The 25,426-nt window shown below is 42.3% G+C and overlaps 1 protein-coding gene across 1 annotated transcript in view; it reads left to right on the forward strand.

Annotated features, from left to right (window-relative positions):
• LOC137439171 (myomesin-1-like) overlaps window positions 1-24,551 on the forward strand; it is a 141,167-nt gene extending 116,616 nt beyond the window's left edge. Inside the window, exons 26-32 of the mRNA XM_078766990.1 lie at window positions 1,800-1,838; window positions 1,958-2,063; window positions 10,474-10,637; window positions 16,493-16,529; window positions 22,121-22,143; window positions 22,276-22,331; window positions 23,443-24,551. Of these exons, the coding sequence (XP_078623116.1) occupies window positions 1,800-1,838; window positions 1,958-2,063; window positions 10,474-10,637; window positions 16,493-16,529; window positions 22,121-22,143; window positions 22,276-22,331; window positions 23,443-23,709 (692 nt within the window). The 3' untranslated portion in view covers window positions 23,710-24,551. The remainder of the gene's footprint in view (window positions 1-1,799; window positions 1,839-1,957; window positions 2,064-10,473; window positions 10,638-16,492; window positions 16,530-22,120; window positions 22,144-22,275; window positions 22,332-23,442) is intronic.
• The last annotated feature ends 875 nt before the right edge of the window (window positions 24,552-25,426 follow it).

Here is a 25,426-nt window from a genome sequence, read left to right on the forward strand (position 1 = left end):
ATCTTGATCAAAGCTCGGGTCAATGGGATGAAAAGTGATGATTTTTCAGATGAAAATTGGTGATTTTAGAAGTTTGACCTAGAGTTGACCTTTGACCTTAAAATGGTTGGTTTACCAATTCAGTGAGGCATTATGCAAATGCTGTTAAATTTTCAAATCAATCAGATGAAAATTGATGATTTTTCAGATGAAATTGTTGATTTCGGAAGTTTGACCTTGAGTTGAACTTCGACTTTTTGACCTCAAAATAGTTGGTTCCCCTATTTAGTGACTCGATGTGCAAATAAATTGACAGTTTTTCAGATGACAATTGATGATTTTGGAAATTTTACCTTCAGTTGACCTTTGACCTTTTGACTTCAAAATTAGTTTGTTTCCCAATTCAGTGAGGCATTATGCAAATGCTGTTAAATTTTCAAGTCAATCGGATGAAAATTGATGGTTTTTCAGATGAAAATTGATGATTTTTGAAGTTTGGCCTTGAGTTGACCTTTTGACCTCAAACATAGTTGGTTTCCCAATTTAGTGACTCGATATGCAAATGCTGTTTTATTTTCAAGTCAATCAGATGAAAAATGGCGATTTAAATAAATAAAAAAAACCCAGGTGACCTTTGACCTTTGCCCTCAAAATCAACAGGCTTCTCAATTGTGACGACCTCTACAACTTGGTGAAGTTTCATGATGATCGGTTGAGAATTGTGACCTGTAGGCGAGTGACCAACAAACAGGCAAACAAACACACAGCATAACAAACGCAACCGACCAATATACTTGAAAAAGCTTCGATTTTGCAAGTAACAAATGAGACAGTGATGAATATTGAACAAACAGACATCGTTGAAAACATAACCTCATCTACCTTTGTTAGCAGAGGTGATGAATAGATGGCCGCTTGAGTGTAATCTAATCTAATCGCTATACCTTCCGCTATTGCAGCTTTTAACGACTTTATACCAACCGTTTTCGTGTCTCTTTGTTGTACACCGCTCCTTTCCTAGGCCATCTCCAGGTGCTGCATGACGTCATTGCCGGGCACTGAAGGGGGCCCGGCAATGACGTGCGCTTAAAGGGAGTACTCAGTTTTCACTCCAGTTTCTTTCTTTCTTTCTTTCTTTCCTGTTTGTCCGAGCGATATCTCAGCCATCCTTTAAGCTAGGAAGCTGACATTTCGGTATGATAGTGAGCAAGTGCTTTGGGCAAAAACGATATTTTTGGGGTTTTTGGATTAATCAATTAATTGATGAATTACTTAATTATTATCGATTAATTAAGTACTTATTTATTTCCTTTCTCGTCTGAGCAATATCTCAGGCATATTTTGAGCTAGGAAGCTGATATTTGGACACGACAGTGACCAAGTGATGTTGCTGTAAAGGATATTTTTGAATTATTGATTAATCAATTAATCGATTAATTATATTTATTGTTTAATCAATTTAAAAAAAAAATTCGATTAATGGCTTATTTCATTAATTTTCCAAAAGTTACATCTTCGAATGAAGCACTTGTGGTTTGGTTATGCTATTAGCCAATTGATTAAGAAAATATTTTATGATAATCTTTTTTTAATTTTAATTATGCAATTAATCAATCAATATTATTGTACACCTCTCCCTCCAAATGCAGCCTCTATGAGCTGCATGTCGGTATTGCCGGGAGCCGAAGGTGACCCGGCAATGCCGCGCTGGAGGATATTTATTTATTTGGCATGGGGGCGGTGTACTTTGAATGTATCTGTACTTGTTATTTATTGAGTTTTTCCATTCATTTTCTGATTCGCAATATTTTGTCTCTCAGCTTTTGACGAAGTTATCATGGAAGTGTGCAAAATGAGCGGTACGTTTCGAAAACAAACATCTGTTCACTTTCTCCTTTTTATAATTTGAATGTGTTCAAATGAGTTGCTCCTCATCGACAGTGCAGTCTCATGGTCCAACGTCGTCTTGCACCCACAGCAAGGCAAGCTTCAGAGTTGAAGGTGCAAAGTTCAGCTGACTGTGTTGTCCTGTACGGCCTTGTACCGTATTACCTGCACCCTCTGCAGACGACCTGGATGCGTGGGTGAGCCACTTGAGGTTAATTATGGTGGTGATTGAAATGGAAAGGTAGACCATGACCACATGACCACACGGCATGCAACAGCGCTGGTATTCCTAAGTGTTATAATGGGCTGAATATCCAATTCCTGCAGTTGTTTTAGTCAGACATCTCATAAAAGGCATTTGATGTTATTGTACTCCGCCCTCCTCCCTCCCCAAAATTCCAATCTCCAGGTGCTGCAGCTGTCATCGCCGAAGGGGGCCCGGCGATGACGCTCCCCGAAAGGGCATACTCATTTTTCATTCCGTTTGTTTTCCTTCCTGTTTGTTTTGTTGGTCTGGGCGATATGTCAGCCATTCTTTGAGATAGGAAGCTGAGATTTGGGAACAATAGTGAACAAGTGCTTCGGCAAAAACGGTATTTTTATTTTTTTATTTTTTGATTAATCAATTAATTATTATCGATTTATTAATTACTTGTTTGTATTCTTTCTCATCTTAGAGATGGGCAATATCTGGGCAATATCTCGGGCACCCTTTGAGCTGGGTAGCTGATATTTGGATACAAAAGTGACAATGTGATTTGGCTTATAACGTGTATTTTTGATTTCTTGATTCATCAACGAATCGATTAATTACTTAGTTTTTCGATTAATTACTTAATTATTTTTCAAAAAGTTACACATTCAGAAGAAACAGTGGTGGTTTCAGAATGCTATTTTCTGGGTTATAGTCCATGAGCCAGGTCCAAAAATTTTGAAGTTGAGTATCAGGTTTGGGGACTAATTCCCACTATGATTTTTAGTTACACCAATGTCTGACGTCCATGAAAATGAGTGATGGACATTTCAAATGAGTATCTTAATGCCATTTCCGACGCCATCTTTAAAAATGGCTGCCATTTTCAAGGAATATTCATGTAATTCAACACTATTGCTGCATGGTAAATTCTGATAGTCAAATCTTAATTTGTACTAATCAAATGTTGTTCACTTTATAAGTTGGAGCATGTCAATACTTATTTTAACCATTTTTATATATGTTTGCCAAGAATTTTGCTTTAAAATGCTTGGAAAATGCCTAAATTTGTTTTTTTTTAAACTAGTCACTCCCAGAAGTTGTCTAAATAAGTTGGTTAAACCAAATTGGGGCAGATAGATCGAGATTTTCAGTAAAGGTAATGATTACCGACATGAGAATATTAGTCATAATTACCGTAGCCTCCGCGTTTTTGGTGAAAAATCCATTTATTTTGTTTGTATGCGGCCAAATTCTAAAACAAAATTATGGGTTAGGGGAAATAAAAATAGGCATAACGTTTGAACCACACAAGATAGGCCAACATATTACCACTCATAATGTGTGTCTTGAAGCCCTCTATGCATTGCATTAATTAATATGTAAATTGGATCAGTAATTAGGTCACCAGGGGTCACAAGGTCACGAAATTCAAGCACTACTGAAAATGAGTACATCGTCCAGCAAAAATTTACTTTCAAAATCGGTTACACACATTTTCACAATTCTGATGCCTAGATAAGACCCTTACACCTATTGGTATGTGTTAAACCCATGTTAACAAGTTTACATACAATGAATTATTAATTGATGTGTGGGGCATGCGAAACTGGAAGTATGCCCTCCAGTACGTTGTGCTTTGCTCTCTACCCAAAACAGCTTGTGCAATGTCTATGAAATTGTAGGGAAATAGAAAAAGTTCTATGTTCTACTCAATGGCTATGTTTAGTCCTCTTCAAACCTAACCTCCATGGCATGCTGAATGAAATCTGAAAATGGTTTAGCCTATCGGTATCAATGTGACATACGAAGAGCTTGGTTTCAAAATGAAATAAATGCCAAATTTAACATTTTGGATTTTTTGTTGTCAAAAGATTGTCAAAGTGATCAAACTTTCCCTGGGCTTTTTCGTCCCAAAGTGCCGTAAATCCTGGGTTTCTTGGCAATAATAACATGTATATTATACATTTCCCTTTGAATTTTGACCTTTTCTGCCATTTTTCTTAAAACCTCGAAAATGGATTTATCTCGTTTTGGAGCCAAACTCTTCATATATACACTGATAAAAATTCGTTTACAAGTTTTTGACGTTAATCCTCTTCGTTATCACAATCACTGTCGCAATCATCTGAGTCCTGTTCAATATCAGCACCATCATCGTAATCATCGTCTTCTTGTGCCATGTTGGTGCAACTCTGCAGTTTACATGCAGCAGTGCACTTTAGACCATTAATCATGCAAGAACAGTCCAACTGGCGGCAACTCCGTGCACACTTGCATGAGATGAGACTAAGAACGACATCTGGAGCCAGCAAGCCAGTCCTCCACTGAATTATTAGTTCTCCTTCACTGTTTAATTCCCAGCCATGGCCTTCTGATGGCTTGGGGATGTCTGGAAAGCATTCTAGGCTTCGCCTCCAGATAGCAGCTTGGTAATTTGCACGAAGTGTGTGCTGCAGCAGTGTGTCTGCGCATGGTGGAAGCTGTCCAGATTCGACGTCGCCCTTTCTTGCACAGAACATATTATAGCGCAGATCGTTTACACCACATATCTTTGTGTTTTTAGAGTAAAGAAGACATGTGAACTCTTGGATTTGGTTGAAAACGTCTTGTGTCAGGTTCCACGATGCTCCAAGAGAGACAAAAGCATTTCGGAATATCTGATTCGTCCGCACAATTTGCAGACCTTTCATTTTTCCTTGGCTAGCAAGAGCGCTGATAGTGTCACAACCAGTCCAAGCATGAAGTCCTGGCAGTGCAGAGCACACTTCATGCCCCAATGCTGCAGCGATTTTTGTGATGTCAATCATTCTAACGCGAGCTTTTGTTCCACGACGGATGAAAACTTTACTCTTGATGGCACTGCTTAGACCGAGACAGATGATGAAAACATCAGTGTCATCTGCCACCAAAACAATAGCCTGGTAATTCTCTGCAGCGGCATGCTGTGCATGTAGAAATAAACGAGTGTCAGCCTCCTCGTGGATGGATCTGAGGACCTGGAACTCCTCGCATTTCTCTCTGGTGAGCTTAAAGCATTTTTCCTCACATGTGACGAACATTGTTTGGTCACCTAGCTTCTCCCTCTTGGTTTCTTCTTGCCACGATTCTGCCAGAAACTTGGTGAGCTTTTTTTTAGTTTCACTGCAGGCCAGCAAGCGTCACCAATTTTTTATCTTGTGACCAGGTCTTATTCTATTGAATGTCACGCCTTCCTGTGATCCTCGGCTGACACGTTCAGCAGATTTGATGGAGACGTCGAAGATCACATCAACGCGATCACTTCCCTGAGCAGCATGCAAGGATGATTCAAAGATATGATTAGACAGCTCTTCAAAAGTATGATTTTCTCCATGCAGTTTCTGTATGAGAGCCATAGCATCAATCAGTGTTGCACGTGGTTCGGGAACATCTTCTGCAGGGTCCACCATCTTTTCTAGATTTTCAGCAAGCGCAGCTTTGTTGGTTTTCTTAAGAGTGCCGTCAACATTTGCCAGCGACCATGGTAATGGCCCAAGAGGGTGACAAAACACGTCGTGCATGTCAAGCTTTCGGTTCTGTGCAATGAGTATCATGGTGACAAACAACCTCCTGTCAGCCTTCAGAACTATTTCCTTGTTTGTGCCCTTCACAGACTTCTTCTTGACTTCACCAAATGCTTTAAAGTTCAGCTTTTTGATTTTGTCATAGAAACCTTCACCTTTTTCCAGGCGCTGCTCCTGAAATGTCTGGTAAGCCTCCTTCCCTTTTTGCAGTGCATTTAATAGGTCACTAGAAACCTCAGGGGTGGCAGCTACTCCAGTCGAGATACTGACAAGATCAGAAGGGTCATGGCCAAACGGATTTATCCAGTCGTTCTCTAGTAAGCCAACAATTGCTCTAACATCTGATTCGTCTTTCTGGATGCGAGGATTCCCGAGGTCAGAATGATGGAATTGAGTCTGGTTCTGGCCGATTGCCTCACGAAGTCGCCTCACAGCAGCAGCACGATGTTCTGCTGTGAGATAGTAGCGTGATATAGCCCCTGGCTGGAGACTAAAGCCTCGTGTTCCTCCTGCAGTTTGTGTGTCCTTGTTGACTGTTTCCTCAGTTGTTTGATCGACTGCTATTCGGCCAAATGGATTGCCTTGTCTGAGCTGCACAGAGAAGTAGCCTCGCTTGAAATGCTGGGCAGGTTTTTTCAAGCTGTGTCATCTGTGCATAGTACACTGGGAGGTATCTGGCATAGTTCACTTTGCTCAGAGCAAAGCACCAAGGGATCACCTGTTTAATACAAGCTAGGTGGAGAGTCCAGTCACCCTCTCTGTCGGCTCTCAATAGCCCGAGCAAGATCTCGACCATATCGATGTACATCATCCAAAACTGTGCTAGCTGACCATGACTGTGACGCAGGACATCCAGATAGGCCACAAACAAGTCCATGATATATGTGCAAGAGTCGTCGGCCATTGCTGCAGCAAGAGTTTCATGACAGGTGTTCATATTAATGTTGTATAGTGTGTGGTTGGTGTTGTCCAGCTTGTGAGTATCTTCAGGGTGATGTGATTCCAACCAATTCTGGAATCCATTCCACGCAAGCCGCATCAATGCTTCGTATGTCAACTTGTGGAAACGAACAGAGCGGTTGTACTGTTTGCTTTCCAATACCTTGTTGATGGATCCCTCGGCTATTACGCCGGATTCGACAGACAGGTCACGAAGTCCTGCGTCTTTAAACATTTTCCCGATGCTGGACATAAAGTTACAGATGGTATGGAAATTTCCCATCATGAGCACAATTTTTCCATACTGGGTGGGATGCTTCCAAGCTATTTCAGTTGTCTTAGCAAACAGAGCTTGATCGAGTACCATTGCAATGTTCTCAAGATGGAGTGAAGACATGATCTTTAAAGCATTGGAGAGAATCTCCTGCGCTGTTGCCATTTCTGTTGCGGGTGCATTTATAGAGGGCAGATAGCCTACAACATCTTCCATCACCTCCACATGACCCCTTGTCATGATGTTAAAACCTGTTCATGAGCTGACTTTCTGATGAAGTGGGTCGAGCAAACGCGTCAACACCCACAAGTGGTTTCTCCTCTGTGCTTTAGAAGCTGCATCTTCAAGAGTTCCAGTCAAATCAGCTGTTTGTATTGCTGGCGGACCTTTTCTTTTCCCGACACTATACACTGGTAGCAGTTTATCCGATGATTGAATGGATCGTTTCTTCTCTTGTTTATCAACAACAGATGTTTTCTGTGCGGGCATACACGAAAATGATTTTGGTTGGACAATGATTCCATTGACTCTATGTGATGTTCCACCTCCACTCAGGGATTCTTCTAACCTGTCAATGTTGTCAAACACTAATGCTGTCGGGACAGAGTGGTGCACATCTGAAGGAAGAGAAACATCATCGCTGTTAACACTTGCTATTTTGTCAATACAGAGTGCTGTGTCAATCTCTTCCAGAGCTGTGTATGAACACCCATGTCCGAGTCTATTCAAGATTTTGATCAACTCAACATTACCAGTTAGTGTTTTGATAGCCCATGGAAGCAAGACATGTTTTGATGTTTTCACTGTGCCAACACTTACTGCAGTGATGACATCCTGTGCCATCGACCATGTTAGTCTATTTATGCGAGCAGAGCCGTTCTCACTTCCACCAAGTAAGATTCTCAAAAATCTCTGTAGAGTCGGTGGAACTTTCACATAATCTGGAGTGAGGTCTGCTGGCTGAGGAGGCCAATTGTCATTGAAGGGAGCGGCTTTAATTTCATCTCGCAGTGACATGGCTGCTTGGACAATTATGTTGTCATTACTGGCTTTTTCAAATGTTTCCAGCTTTGATTTCACGTGAATCAACTCAGCAGCTAACATCGTTTTGGTTAGGTTATCAGGCATTAGGTAAACGTGACGGTTCTTTGTAAAGAAAGTCAGTGAATCGCAGAACTGCATCTCTATACTGCGCCGGATATTTTTCTTGGTGGAATTGGTGATCTCACTTATGCCTGCAGACGCCATTGATGACACAAGCTTGGCTGTGATATCGAGCAGTGGAATAATCCTTGGATTTGAAAATAAATTGTTCCGGATGTATTCAAACACAGTTTTTAGTGATGCTTTCTCAACCTTTTGATATTGAATGTAGTCTTCTTCACTCGGTTCTGGAGTCTGCAGTTGCTCTCTTCTCTCTGGACGCGTGTAATCTCGGTAGCACGATTTATGGTAATGAGCCTCGGCTGCAACTATATCTCTTGCAGTCACGGCCAACACTCTGTCGTCATTACGGTTGATTGCAGCCTCCCTCACGGTTTTGTCTGACCGCAGCTCAACAGCTGGATTAAGAGCCTCTCTCGACCGTGTTCCCTTGATATACTTTGACACCCGCAGACAAAAGATGCATTTCTTTTCATACACTCTCTCGTTAGATGACGGCTCATCTCTGGAAGATCGTCTGGGCGCAGTATCGGGCACATTTGCCAAAGAACTGTTGGATTGCTCTTGAAACTTAGCTAATGACTTTTTGTGTGTAAAGTCTGACCTGCAAGCCCTGTGATAGTATATTGGAACATGCGGAAGTTCAGCTGGGCTCTCTTCAGCAAGCTGAAGAATGGGTTTAAAATTTCGTATGGTCGCTGCATTGCAAAGTGTCTGCCATGAGTCGTTGTCATTTGGCTTGCTCAACTCATGCAGGGCTGATTTCTTGCTGCAAATGATACATTTTCCTGTCCCATGCTCCAGCATTCTCCGTTTAACCATTACTTCCGATTGAGACATTTCAAAATTGTTTATAAACCATGTATATATAGGTGGAATGGCACTTTTGGGCAGAAGATCTAATCGTCATCCATGCAATCTGAAATGAGAAAATGATGGGGGAAAATTACCATACTTGTATATGCAGTTGAAATGTGAATCTAGCTAAACAAATCTGAAAATCAATATCTTTTTCCTTCAGCTGAAAATAATACCAATATAAATATAAAATATTGTGTCCTCAATACATTTCTAGCAAAACATGTAGCCCTCGAAATCAACCAGGATTGATAAAGACAAAGGCATAAACACGTTGAATAGACGATTTTAATACTACAAGAACAAAGAAAGAGTACATACAGTAATTTCAATAGAAACTACGACATAATAAAAGCATAATAAAACCAATGCAAAACTACACACAGATTGCCCACAAAGAAGAGTAGTTTCTCATCCAACAGGTGTAAGGGTCTCATATTTGAAGAATAGAAGCACAAAACTGTGAAAATGTGTGTAACCGATTTTTAAATTAAATTTTTGCTGGACGATGTACTCATTTTCAGTAGTGCCTGAATTTCGTGACCTTGTGACCCCTGGTGACCTAATTACTGATCCAATTTACATATTAATTAATGCAATGCGTAGAGGGCTTCAAGACACACATTATGAATGGTAATATGTTGGCCTATCTTGTGTGGTTCAAACGTTATGCCTATTTTTATTTCCCCTACACCATAATTTTGTTTTAGAATTTGGGCACACAAACAAAAAACTAGGTTTTTCACCAAAAACGCGGAGGCTACGGTAGTTATGAGTTATGACTAATATTCTCATGTCGGTAATCATTACCTTTACTGAAAATCTCAATCTATCTGTCCCAATTTGGTTTAACCAACTTTTATAGACAACTTCTGCGAGTGACTAGTTTAAAAATAACAAATTTAGGCATTTTTCCAAGCATTTTTAAGCAAAATTCTTGGCAAACATGTATAAAAATGGTTAAAATAAGTATTGACATGCTCCAAATTATAAAGTGAACAACATTTGATAAGTACAAATTAAGATTGGACCATCAGAATTTACCATGCAGCCATAGTTTTGAATTACATGAATATTCTTTGAAAATGGCAGCCATTTTTAAAGATGGCGTCAGAAATGGCATTAAGCTACTCATTTGAAATGTCCATCACTCATTTTCATGGACGTCATACATGTGTGTAACTAAAAATCATAGTGGGAATTAGTCCGCCAATTTGATACTCAAATTTTGTCTGGCTCATGGACTTAGAATGAATGGATTATCTAGTCCGCTAAACTGGATAATGGAAATTATGTAGGTTGATTTCCAGCTTCCAAGAAATTGCGTAGATTGCATCATTCCAGAAATCCCCAGCTCATGACCTTTACACTTATAATACAAATGCCAATTGATTAAAAAATTAATTATTTTAAGATTATTTTATTTATTTTAATGATACAATTAATCAATTAATCAATCAATTACTGTACACTGCTCCCTCCCAATTCCATCTGTATGTGCTGCATGGCAGCATCGCCGGGCAGCGAAGTCACATCGGCAGTGTCGCTCACTGGAGGATATGTTATTCATTTATTTGGCATGGGGGTGGTGTGCTCTGAATGTAGCTCTACTTGTTTTGGAACTTTTTTGACAGGAATTCCAAGATGGCTGTTTCGGAACGAATCCAGGCCGGAGTGACTGAAAACAAGATTTGGATACAGATAAAGGAACCCACAGAGAAAGAGAAAGGCCATTATACTCTGGAACTTCAAGCTGGGGATGAAATGCATAGCAAAGTGATAGATTTCTCTGGCCGTGGTATGTATGTTGCAAGCAGAGTCCATGTACTTTTGTGTATGCCTTATTTCAAAAACCGTTGAACATTTACCTTTCATATTGCAGATACTGTATCTATTCCTCATGACATTATCTCAACCTGGTTAGATCACGGCTGTGACTGGCTGAATTCTGTTGCCATGGCACCATCTCGGTAACTTGGCTTGTGTATGCGATATTTCAAAAAAAAGTTCAAGATTTAGCTTTCATATTACACAGATCTTTTCCTCATACCACCCGAAAAGGCAGGGACTTAGAGTATCAACTCCTTGTTTGACAAGCGTTACGCCTAGGTCCCCCGTCGGTGAAGTGATGTGAGTTGACAAAGTGGAAGACGCAAGGCGGCCATCTTGGATTTTGACGTGGCGACCCAATTTTCGATAGCGTTCTCCCTTATGCGTAGATACACCCACACACCAGATTAGAAGTTAGTAGTTCGTTTATTTTTCAAGATATTTCGCTCACAAGGTTCAGACATATATATGGTGGCGGCCATCTTGGATTTTGACGTGGTGACCCAATTTTCAATAGCGTTCTTCCTTATGCCTAGATACACCCACACACCAGAAGGTACTTCGCTTATTTTTCAAGATATTCCGCTCACAAGGTTCAGACATACATGGCGGCGGCCATCTTGTATTTTGACGTGGCGACCCAATTTTCAATAGCGTTCTTCCTTATGCGGAGATACACCCACACACCAGATTAGAAGTTAGTAGTTCGTTTATTTTTCAAGATATTTCGCTCACAAGGTTCAGACATATATATGGTGGCGCCATCTTGGATTTTGACGTGGCGACCCAATTTTCAATAGCGTTCTTCCTTATGCCTAGATACATCCACACACCAGATTAGAAGTTGGTACTTCGCTTATTTTTCAAGATATTCCGCTCACAAGGTTCAGACATACATGGCGGCGGCCATCTTGGATTTTGACGTGGCGACCCAATTTTCAATAGCGTTCTTCCTTATGCGTAGATACACCGACACACCAGATTAGATGTTAGTAGTTCATTTATTTTTCAAGATATTCCGCTCACAAGGTTCAGACATACATGGCGGTGGCCATCTTGGATTTTGACGTGGCGACCTAATTTTCAAAAGGGTTCTTCCATATGCCTAGTTGCACCCACACACCAAATTCGAATTCGGTCCTTCGCTTACGCACGCACGCACGTCCGGACATATATATGGTGGTGGCCATCTTGGATTTTGACGTGGCGACCCAATTTTCAATAGCGTTCTTCCTTATGCCTAGATACACCCACACACCAGATTAGAAGTTAGTAGTTCATTTATTTTTCAAGATATTCCGCTCACAAGGTTCAGACATACATGGCGGTGGCCATCTTGGATTTTGACGTGGCGACCTAATTTTCAATAGGGTTCTTCCATATGCCGAGTTGCACCCACACACCAAATTAGAATTCGGTCCTTCGCTTACGCACGCACACACGCACGTCCACACGCACGCATGGACGGACGGATGCACACACGGACGGAGGGGAAAACCATAGTCCCCCTTTTGCTCCGCGGTGCAACGGGGGGACAGTAAAGCACCCATCACTTGCACCGCTCCCTCCCACCCACCTTCACGGTGCGTATGTAATAAGTACATGTCCATATATATGTTGCAGCATGGCAAATGCGTAGTTTAACTCGAGATTTCATAGAGGACCTTACCCCACCCTGTCTTAAGAAACATGGACATTGGCGGGGTCTACAAGTGACAAATTTGATGGGGCAAGTTGATGTAAAATGCCGTAATATTTTGTCCAAGTATTGGTAAATGGAAGAGTTTTTAAAGGGCCAAAAAGACGATTTCTGTTCTCGTGTTCATGTATATAATTCATTTGAAATAAAATAAAGATTCTAATGTTTGTAGAAAAAAAATCCGGAAGTGTACCCCCATTGGTGCACCGTCTTTTACACCACCTTATATAACACGTCAATTACATCATGCCTGTTGTTTGTGTCCTTTATAACATCCTGAAAAACAGCAAGTTTCCTGTTTGGAATGGTTTTCAAATCTCATTCCTCTCTGCGCATGCATAATCGGGACAAACTCAGAACCAAAGTTCATTAAACTACAGGTTTGTTTTCCGATTCAAGTTCGGATTCGTGCTCAAAATACGACATTCACTTGAAATAAACTTGTTCCTCGTTCATAAACTGACGTTTGAAGGCAGACAGAAGTGAACCAATTGCTTAATCCCGCTTTCCGCTTCGCGTGCACGGGCTAAAATTTATCATCAAATAATATTGCAATATTTTCATGGAACCTTCAGTGTAATTATAACCACTGAAGTTGCCTATTGAGAGCCATCCCTTGGAAACTGTGCTGAGTTGAATATAATTTGACTGATTAGAATATAGGGGCAAAGCACTAAACCAATTGATGGTAATGGTATTAGGAATATGCTGGAGTTAAGGTCCCCAGATTATGTTCATGATCCCATTACCATGCTATAAATTTACAGATTGTTAGATTTTTGAGTATGAAACATATTCAGATGTGATCAGGCTTTTTGTTAATCGTTAATCAAATAATTAATCAAATAATCACTTTTGTGTGGGTGTGTGTGTGTGTGTGTGTGTGTGTGTGTGTGTGTGTGTGTGTGTGTGTGTGTGTGTTTTTGTGTGTCTGTCGTTAATTGCCGTAATATTTTATCATAATATCGTTAATTGCCATCATATTTTACCGTGTCTGTCGTTAAAACGTAATAGTTGTGTTTTTGTGTGTCTGTCCGGGCCATAACGTTTTTTTTACCATTTCAGTTTTGTCATCAAATTTTCAAAAAAGCTTTATTATGAGAATATGGAGAAGGCAAATTAATAATTTGGTCAAAAGGTAAACGGTCAGCGTCAAATAAAGTCATCAATTTTCATCCGATTGAGCTGAAATTTAAAGAATTTGCATATTGGGTCACTGAATTGGGTCACCAATCAAAAGCTACAAGCAGATTGTTATTTTAGATCACAAAGGTGATCAAGGTCAAGGTTATGTAAAATCACCAATTTTCACCTGATTCACCTGAAATTAAAAGAATTTGCATATTGGGTCACTGAATTGGTTTACTAATCAAACGGTAGGCGTTGATTGGGGTTTTTTTTAGATCAAACGGTCAAAGGTCAAGGTTGCATGAAATCTTCAATTTTCATTTTGTATTTTTTATGCTTTCACTGAAGAAACTGCCGGAGGTATTATATTTTCAGGCTCTCTGTCAGGCTGTCCGTCCACACTCCGTCCAGCTGTCCGTCCATCCGTCCGTGATAGGTTTTCATTATCGCGATAACTTGTGAATGGCTAAAGGGATCTTAGTCAAACTTGGTTCAGCTATGTACAGTCATGTGAAAAAGTAAGTGCACCCCATGTAAAGTTTTGACTTTTTCAACATATTTCCACATACAGCTATTTGATCTTCATTTCAACAATATTGATAGATAAAGGTGATATAATATAACAAATATCATGAAACATTTACATTTTGTAGTCCATTGTATAATTTAAATAAACATAAATGCAAATTTCACATGTGGAAAAGTAAGTACACCCTTGGCTCTAATAGGTGGTATTGCCCTCTTTGGCAGAAAAAACCTCAAGTAGGCGTTTCTTATAACTGTCTACCAGTCTCTGACATCGACTGGGAGAAATTTTTGCCCACTCCTCCATACAGAATTCTTTCAGTTGTGCGATGTTTGAGGGGTTTCTTGCATGCACAGCTCGTTTCAAATCCCCCCACAACATCTCAATGGGATTTAGATCCGGGCTTTGACTTGGCCATTCCAGAACCCTCCATTTATTTCTTTTCAGCCATTCCTTGTTGGATTTACTGGTATGTTTAGGGTCATTGTCATGTTGCAAGGTCCACCTTCGGTTGAGCTTCAACTTTCCGACAGATGGCCTCACATTATCCTCAAGCACCCTCTGGTACAATGAAGAATTCATAGTGGATTCTATGATGGTGAGCAGCCCAGGCCCTGATGCAGCAAAGCTGCCCCAAACCATAATATTTCCACCGCCATGCTTTACAGTTGGTATAAGGTTCTTGTGGTCAAATGCTGTCTTTGGTTTTCGCCAAACATGTCTTCTGGTACTGTGGCCAAATAGCTCCACCTTTGACTCATCTGTCCAGAGCACATTGTTCCAGAAGTGCTGGTCTTTGCCTAGTTGTTCATTGGCAAACTTTAGTCTTGCCCTGATGTTCTTTCTGGACAGCAAAGGCTTCCTCCTGGCACACCTCCCATGTAGATCAAATTTGTGCAGCCTCTTTCTAATGGTAGACTCATCCACTTTGACATCAACAATGGCAAGAGCTACCTGTAGGTCCCGTGATGACATTCTGGGGTTCTTAGAGACGTCTTTCAGCATCTTGCGGTCTGCTCTTGGGCTGAACTTGCTGGGGCGGCCTGGCCTGAACAAGTTGGCAGTTGTTTGGAATCTTCTCCACTTGTAGATGATCTTCCGGACAGTCGAATGATTGATTTGAAATTGTTTAGAGATCTTTTTAAATCCCTTCCCAGACTCGTAGGCATCTATAACCTTCTTTCTGAAGGCCTCAGAGAGCTCTTTTGATCTAGGCATGGTGACGCCGCACACTTCAACAACAAAGAGCAAACCAAACTAAATGTCTGAGGTTTAAATAAGACAGGTTCCTCCAAGATCCTCTCTAATGATGTTCTGATCATTTGCACCTGAGCTGGTGCACCTGATTCTAATTTTAGGTATTTGAAGTAGTGATAAATGTCGAGGTGTACTTACTTTTTCCACATGCGAAATTTGCATTTATGTTTATTTAAATTATACAATGGACTACAAAATGTAAATGTTTCATGATATTTGTTATATTATATCACCTTTATCTATCAATATTGTTGAAATGAAGATCAAATAGCTGCATGTTGAAATATGTTGAAAAAGTCAAAACTTTACATGGGGTGTACTTACTTTTTCACATGACTGTATAATGAGGTAAAGATGAACTGATTAGATTTTGGGGCCACAAGGTCAAAAGCCAAAGGTCAGAGGTCATGTTAGGTAAAAGTCCTGTTATCGCGATAACTTGTGAACCAGTGATGGAATTCTAACCAAAACTGGTTCACTTATGTAGAATGATGTAGAGATGAAATGTTTATATTTTGGGTAAAATGTGATAACTTGTGAACAGCTGAAGGGATTTAAATTAAAACTTGGTACAGGTGTGTATAATGATGCAAACATGAAATGAAATGATTAAATTTGGGGGTCAAGAGGTCAAAGATCAGAGATCATGTCAGGTAAAAATGTGATAACTTGAAAACAGCTGAATGGATTTAAGGCAAACTTGGTACAAGTATTATAATGATGTAATAAAGTGGGCGGAGGCATATCAGTCGACGTCGTGACCTCGAAGAGGGTCGTTATAGTTTTAAACTGTTTTTATTATTTTGATCATACGGAAGATGATGAAGTGATGGAAATGAATGTAGAAGGAAGTAGAGGACGGGGAAGACCGAGAAAGACTTGGCTAAAGATGGTCGAAGAAGAAATGTGGGCAAGGGGGTTAACATTGGGAGATGCAGAAAATAGGGCAAAATGGAGAAGATTGTCATGGGGACCGCAAGGCTAACCCCTGCTCTTGCAGGGAAAATGGCCTTAAAATGCCTGTTGTTGTTGTTTGATCATACGGAAGAAGAAGAAGAAGAAGAAGAAGAAGAAGACGTCTGAATACAAATGAATGCGGACAGGCTTTGCATTTTCAGATGCTTTCTAGTTTTGTTGTTTTGAATAATTTTGCAGTCATGTCGATTGATTTTGTAATGTCTCACTTCAACCCTTGTTCCTTTTGAAACCTCAGTTTTTGATGAAGCTTTGGAAGAACATCACAGACTCAAGTAAGTCTTGCAATTATCTGGTCTTGTTAATTACTCATCACATGATTAGGTCATGAAACAAAGGTTAAGGGTATTAATTGATTAGTAGGAGAGTGGATCACACAGGAGAGTGGATCACACACAGGGGAGTGGGTCACACACAGGGGAGTGGGTCACACACAGGGGAGTGGGTCACACACAGGGGAGTGGGTCACACACGGGAGTGGGTCACACACAATGGAGTGAGTCACGCACAGGGGAGTGGGTCACACACAGGGGAGTGGATCACACACAGAGGAGTGGGTCACCCACAGGGGAGTGGGTCACACATAGGGGAGTGGGTCACACACAGGGGAGTGGGTCACACATAGGGGAGTGGGTCACACACAAAGGAGTGTGTCACACACAGGGGAGTGGGTCACACACACGGGAGTGGTTCACACACAGGGGAGTGGGTCATATACAGGGGAGTGGGTCACACACAGGGGAGTGAGTCACACACACAGGAGTGGGTCACACACACGGGAGTGGTTCACACACAGGAGAGTGGGTCACACACAGGGGAGTGGGTCACACACAGGGGAGTGGGTCACACACAGGGGAGTGGGTCACACACAGGGGAGTGGGTCACACACAGGGGAGTAGGTCACACACAAGGGAGTGTGTCACACATAGGGGAGTGGGTCACACACAGGGGAATGGGTCACACACACGGGAGTGGTTCACACACAGGGGACTGGGTCATATACAGGAGAGTGGGTCACACACAGGGGAGTGAGTCATACACAGGGGAGTGGGTCACACACAGGGGAGTGGTTCACACACAGGGGAGTGGTTCACACACAGGAGAGTGGGTCACACACAGGAGAGTGGGTCACACACAGGGGAGTGGGTCACACACAGGGGAGTGGGTCACACATAGGGGAGTAGGTCACACACAAGGGAGGGTGTCACACATAGGGGAGTGGGTCACACACAGGGGAGTGGGTCACACACACGGGACTGGTTCACACACAGGGGAGTGGGTCATATACAGGAGAGTGGGTCACACACAGGGGAGTGAGTCATACACACGGGAGTGGATCACACACAGGAGAGTGGGTCACACACAGGGGAGTGGGTCACACACAGGGGAGTGGGTCACACACAAGGGAGTGTGTCACACATAGGGGAGTGGGTCACACACAGGGGAGTGGGTCACACACACAGGAGTGGTTCACACACAGGGGAGTGGGTCATATACAGGAGAGTAGTTCACACACAGGGGAGTGAGTCATACACAGGGGAGTGTGTCACACACAGGGGAGTGTGTCACACACAGGGGAGTGTGTCACACACAGGGGAGTGGGTCACACACAGGGGAGTGTATCACACACAGGGGAGTGGGTCACACAGGGGAGTGGGTCGCACACAGGGGATTGGATCACACACAGGGGGGTAGATCATACACCAGGGAGTAGATCACACACAGGGGAGTGGATCACCCACAGGGGAGTGGGTCACACATAGGGGAGTGGGTCACACACAGGGGAGTGGGTCACACCCACGGGAGTGGTTCACACACAGCGGAGTGGTTCACACACAGCGGAGTGGTTCACACACAGTGGAGTGGGTCATATACAGGAGAGTGTGTCACACACAGGGGAGTGGGTCACACACAGGGGAGTGGATCACACACAGGGGAGTGGGTCACACAGGGGAGTGGGTCGCACACAGGGGATTGGATCACACACAGGGGGGTAGATCATACACCAGGGAGTAGCTCACACACAGGGGAGTGGATCACCCACAGGGGAGTGGGTCACACATAGGGGAGTGGGTCACACACAAGGGAGTGTTTCACACACAGGGGAGTGGGTCACACCCACGGGAGTGGTTCACACACAGCGGAGTGGTTCACACACAGCGGAGTGGTTCACACACAGTGGAGTGGGTCATATACAGGAGAGTGGGTCACACACAGGGGAGTGAGTCACACACATGGGAGTGGGTCACACACACGGGAGTGGGTCTTATGTTTTCAGGTTGTCTGTCTGGCTGTCGGTCCATCTTCTGTGAAAGGTTTTCGTTACTACAATAACTTGAGAACGGCTAAAGGGATCTGAATCAAACTTGGTGCAGGTGTGTATAATGAGGAAAAGATGAATTGATTAGATTTTGGGGTCACAGGGTTAGGGTTAGGGTTGTTAGGGTTAGGGTTGTTAGGGTTAGGGTTAGGGTTGTTAGGGTTCTGGTTAGGGTTAGGGTTAGGGTTGTTAGGGTTAGGGTTAGGGTTGTTAGGGTTAGGGTTAGGGTTAGGGTTGTTAGGGTTAGGGTTGTTAGGGTTAGGGTTAGGGTTAGTCTGTCTGTAAAGTCTGTAATATATCTATAACTTGAGAACGGCTGAAGTGATCTAATTCAAACTTCTGTTACGTGCTCCTCCCCAAACCCCGGTCACGGTGTACCTCCGAGCCCCAGAAGGAGTCACGGCAGAAAGATGTGCTATTATGTGTGCCAATGACCAATGGTGAAACCACACCAATCAGTTGTTACAAAAAACCAAGTATTGTATTAATATCACACAATAATAACAACTTGCACAAATACAATAAAACCTCAATTGCACAACAAACACCATATAATTCCTATGATGGTACCACCAGTTTCTTAACTCAATCACTCACGGTACTCCACGTGAGCGAAATGTAACACTCCCAAAGTCACTGTCATGACAGCAGGCCAAAGTCGATCCACGCTCCGGTGATCACAAGAAAAAGGTCGTATTGAGACCTGAACCCAGGACGGCCGATAGTCGACGCTTCCGAATAGCCGCTTGGTGAGGTGTCGGGCCGACGTCGGTCAGGCAAAAGTTCACCCAAAAGGCGGCTGGGAATTCACACCTTCGGTTCACCAGACAATGACACTGACATGAACGAACAGCGGCTCCCAAACGGAGATCCGCGAATTCCCAAGCGAAATCCACGACACACACGAGAACCAGGCGAATCGCTGGTGCAAGGTGAAATGGCGGACTGGCCCGTAATGGAGGCGTACCAGCTCTCCTGCGATGATTCACTTTCGGAACCAACCACAAAATACGTCACGCAGGTTTATCTGCCACAGCGATAACGACACTGTCAAAGGCACCCCTTTCCCGGGGAAACCAATATTCGCTCGTGACCAACGTCCACCAGCGTCCGCTCGACACCTCGAAGCAGATTGGCCTTTCGTTCCCGGTCTCACTTGATCCGCCTCTTCTTCCTCCTCTTCCGGTTTCTCCCGATCCATTTCGTTTTTCTTTTGAAACACTAAATTTTACCTTTGAAAACAGTTATCTCCATTTCACACTCAAACTGTAACAATAATAGTATATGAAACTAAAAATGCTTCCAGTGGATGACAACCACAAAGACGGAAGTGACGAATCCGTAACACTTGGTACAGGTATGTATAATGATGTAAAGATGAACTGATTAGATTTTCGAAGCAAAGGTCAAAGGTCAAATTGGAATGGTAGACGGTGGCTTGCAAACCGAGCCTCAAGGGTAGTGCACAGAACGTTTTTTAAATTAACAATAAATACAAAGTGCAAGGAGCTGCAATTTGCTGCAGGTGATGTGCAACATGCACAGAGTAAAATAAATGTTAATTTATGTCCATAGGATATCTAATAAATAAAGAAGATATAAGCCCACCTGTTATTAGGCTGAGGCTTCAGACTTTGGCACGCTCACGAGGCTGCATCGTCGAATAATGTGTTCCAACCCGTCATTTTTGATGGACATTTTACTTTTTACTATATAATTTTGCGAGCTCCTTCCGTGTCCGTCACACTTTATTTCAAAGGGTTCCTGCTGTCATACTGTCGGAACTGCTACAATAAATGTCCAAGTCCCACTTCTTCCTCTTCCCTTCCGGAAAGACGGGCTTTGAAAACCGGCATCTTTACGATTAAACAGACACAAATTGTTGTTCCAAGTAAATCAATTGTTAGCTTTTCTGTGGTACCATTTATATTATTCTACAACAGCAAGAACCCTTCAGAATAACGCGTGACTGCCACACGGACAGACTGACACACTTTTTTTTTTTTTTTTTTTTGTATACAAGATCGAGGCTCGTGAAAGAGCGAACATTAATCACACAGAAAGACAAACCGACACATAAAACATATAACAGAGGGAGCGGTAGACAAGATGGGGAGAGAGGGGGAAGGACACAAACACAACATTTGAGAGCAGGGACCGAGAGACATGGAGACATCGAGAGATCTGAGAGAGGGCGAGGGCTTTGGGGGGGGGGGCGTGGGAAGGGGGCGGTGGGAGAGGTATAAAACATATGGACACTGCCAGGACTTCCAGGAAAGAAGTTGGAATTTCAAACAAGGTGGATCTGGGGTGAATTAGCGGGGGTAGAAAAGATCAAGGTTTTGGATGGGGGAAGATAAGAGATGGTGGTGAACAGCTGTTTTAAAGACCTGGAGGGAGGAGTGGGATTGAAGGGAGTGAGGGAGTTTGTTCCAGAGGCGGGAGAAAAGAGGAATGAAAGAGTGAAGGTGAGCAGAGAGCCGAGATTTCGGCAGTTTAACCATCAGAGGGTTGCTGGCAGATCTTGTGCGACCTGTAGGAATATTTGGGGGACAGAGCACAGAGAGAGCTGGGGGTGCAAGGCCGGAGAGGAGTCGGTAGAAGACAGAAAGACCACCTACCTGCCTGCGGTGAGTGAGTGAAAGGCCCTCAGAGATGGCTCTCAGATGGCTCAGAGATGGCCTCAGAGAGATGGCATCACACTGCTCCTTTTAGCAATAGATGACCATTTTTAACTCAACTGGACTATGTCCAGCTGAGTTTTTGTCGACACCCAGTGTCCGTCGTCCGTCGTCTGTCTGTCGTCTGTCTGTCTGTCTGTCTGTCGTCTGTAAACAATTCGACGTCTACGCTCTAAAAGTCACAAATATTGATTGAATTTGATGAAACTTGTTATGCAGCATCTTTAAGACATAATCTAGTTTTGGATTGCATTTGGGCGTTGCATGCCCAAAAATGGGCGCGGCAGGGTGGCCATATTGAAAAATCAATTTTTGTTGATATCGACCAGTTGAGTTCAGGTTCCCTGGAACCTCTAGTTTAATTCCGAGCCTAGTGTTGGCTTAGCGGTTAGGGTGCCAGCTTGGGATCCTAGGATCCTGGGTTTGAATCCCGATCGATCACTGAATTAACACCAGGGGGGTTCATTCAGCCTGTCATCCTTCCAAGGTCGGTGAATTGAGTACCAGTTCACTGGTAATTCCCTGTGTGTTGCAAGAGGCGACTAACAGGGTTGGCGGCAGGAAGGGCATCCGGTCATAAAACATTGCTTCAAAAAGGGGACCGTGGTGCCCAATAAAAGGCCAACCCCTGCTCTGTGGGGAAAAATGGCCTCTAAAGGTGGTTCTTTGTTCTGTTCTTTGACCATTTTAATTCCACTTTGTGTGGCCTCTTATCTTCGTTTACTCGAGAGATATTTCACATGGTAACTCCAGTAATGATATTTATGTAATTCACCTTCAAATTCCACCACTTTGTAAATATACTGATTTTGCCAGATTGAGTAGGACCAATCAAAGTAATTTTTTAACATTTCTCTCTCTCCAGGGAAGCTGCTATTGCAGAGAAGAGTAAGTTGCAGTGACAAGTATTACACCAACGCATAACAGTTGTCCTTAAGAGCACGAAAGAACTAATACTATTGAAAATCAATGTATGTGAATCATTCAAATTGTAACAACAATGTTCGCCTTCAACTGCAGATCGTGCAAAAGTGCTGGGCGGTTTGGCGGATGTCGTGACCATCATGGAAGGAAAGGTAACAAATGTCAGTTTTTAATATATGGAACCTAGCTACAGATTCCAAACTTTTTAATGGACTTGTTGCTGGAAGGAGAGTTTTAAACAATCACAACATCGCACACAAGTTTCCACGTGACGTCACAGGGTGTATCACAATGTTTTCTTAACCCTTGGATGCAGTGATTGGGCCTCAGAGGCCCACAAGGTTTTTTTTTGTTGCAAAAACTATGCTGTACAATTATTTTTTTTGGAATGAGCCTCATGTTCACCGACTTTCATGTTGTTACACAAAATTCAGTGACATTAAAAAAAATTCATTCAGGCTCGTGGGAAAATCTTCATTCTTCATTTATAACCCGAAAATCCGACACTAATGCAGGCCTGGGGCCTTCGAGGCCCCGCATAAATGTTGTTGTACTACTATGTTATATCATTATTTTCTTGATATGAGCCTCATTATATGCTCCTCTAACTTGGTTACAAATAATTCAGTGACAAAAATATGAAAATTAAAAAACTTTACACTAATACATTTGTGGGGCCTCCGAGGCCCAATGGCTGCAAAGGTGTCGGATTTTTGACAGTTGTGGACATATACATTCTAAATAAAAGGATTAGTGAATCATATTTTTTGAGGAAATACTCCTCCATGAGCCTCAACGTTTTAGAGAAAAAAAATTGAAAAACCAAGAACAAAATTGTTTTTTTGAAAAAAAAAAAAAATGATTCATTACTTGTATGGGATTCTTCCAACTAATAGGATCAATGATTCACATTTTTTGAGCAAATACACATAAATGAGCATCGACTTGGATTGAAAAAGGATATGAAAGAAAAAAAATCTATATTAAAAAAAAACATTACACGAATACATTCGTTGGGCCTCCGAGGCCCAATGGCTGTGTTTATGTAGGATTTTTGACCCCTGCATCTAAGGGTTAAGTTCCTTCCGTCGGCGGCCATGCAGCGGAATACATTACTGTGTTGTCTGCTGTTGCTCCAGGGACGTGTGTCCCAAGCCATGTGATGAATAACATGTTAGAACTTTTCTGATTTACCAGAGCGACGTGTACTGCAATGACAAATTCGTCTGGAAAGTTTAACCACCGTCTCTTGTCTGCACACAGAGCCTGAATCTCACATGCCTCATCAGTGGGGACCCAGTTCCAGAGGTGTGCTGGCTCAAAGGAAAGCAGAATATTTCATCGGACGAACGTCACCACATGAGCTTTGACAAAGATGGCTACTCGGCATCTCTAATAATCGGCGATGTGCTCCATGAAGATACAGGGGAGTACAACGTCTTTGTTCGCAACAAACATGGGTCGGACTCGGTCTCGTTCACCGTCAGCGTATATCTGCCAGGACAGGAGCTTCCATCGTCGCATGTCTGACACCATATTTCAACTGACAACTCATGCCAACAGAGTTTCTTTTCGGCCTGCACTCGCTGGGATGTAGTGGATGGGATGTGGACCATAACAAGAGCCTTATTCCAGTTGTCGTCACATTTTCATTGTGGTGCCATATGGCATGTATTATTTACTCAGCTCGTATGGAACCTTGCAGGTACATGACATGTATGACCGTGCAATGCAGTCTTTACAGGTGCAGCTGATGGAGGTGATGGAACATATGCACCGTTTAAACAGCATAGGTCTGACTCTGTGCCCTTAGGAGCCATGTACCTATCAGGTGTGCAAAAGGGACTGGATTTACAATCCGCTCCCTCCACCTTATACATGTTACATACATCCTCTCCACCCCTCTTGCTCCCTTACTCCTACCTTCTTCCTTTCCCTTTTCCATAATTAAAATTTACTCCACAATTCCTCAACCACACCTTTACTTTGGCCTTTCTGGCCTTTTATGAGTCATTTCCTCCTTTTACCATTTTATTTTTTATTTTTGCATCATACAAATCTTCATCCCCATCATCATACAAATCTTCATCCCATCATCATACAAATCTCCATCCCATCATCATACAAATCTCCATCCCATCATCATACAAATCTCCATCCCATCATCCAAATCTTCATCCCATCATCATACAAATATCCATCCCATCATCATACAAATCTTCATCCCATCATCATACAAATATCCATCCCATCATCATACAAATCTTCATCCCATCATCATACAAATCTCCATCCCATCATCATACAAATCTTCATCCCATCATCATACAAATCTCCATCCCATCATCATACAAATCTTCATCCCATCATCATACAAATCTCCATCCCATCATCATATAAATCTCCATCCCATCATCATATAAATCTCCATCCCATCATCATACAAATATCCATCCCCATCATCATACAAATCTCCATCCCATCATCATATAAATCTCCATCCCATCATACAAATCTCCATCCCATCATCATACAAATCTCCATCCCCATCATCATACAAATCTCCATCCCATCATCATATAAATCTCCATCCCATCATCATATAAATCTCCATCCCCATCATCATACAAATCTCCATCCCATCATACAAATCTCCATCCCATCATCATACAAATCTTCATCCCATCATCATATAAATCTCCATCCCATCATCATATAAATCTCCATCCCATCATCATATAAATCTCCATCCCCATCATCATACAAATCTCCATCCCATCATCATATAAATCTCCATCCCATCATCATACAAATCTCCATCCCCATCATCATACAAATCTCCATCCCATCATCATACAAATCTCCATCCCATCATCATATAAATCTCCATCCCATCATCATACAAATCTCCATCCCCATCATCATACAAATCTCCATCCCATCATCATACAAATCTCCATCCCCATCATCATACAAATCTCCATCCCATCATCATATAAATCTCCATCCCATCATCATACAAATCTCCATCCCCATCATCATACAAATCTCCATCCCATCATCATACAAATCTCCATCCCATCATCATATAAATCTCCATCCCATCATCATACAAATCTCCATCCCCATCATCATACAAATCTCCATCCCATCATCATACAAATCTCCATCCCCATCATCATACAAATCTCCATCCCATCATCATATAAATCTCCATCCCATCATCATATAAATCTCCATCCCCATC

The sequence above is a fragment of the Myxine glutinosa genome, chromosome 13, assembly GCF_964187855.1.
Source record: "Myxine glutinosa chromosome 13, kmMyxGlut1.1, whole genome shotgun sequence".
NCBI lineage: Eukaryota > Metazoa > Chordata > Myxini > Myxiniformes > Myxinidae > Myxine > Myxine glutinosa.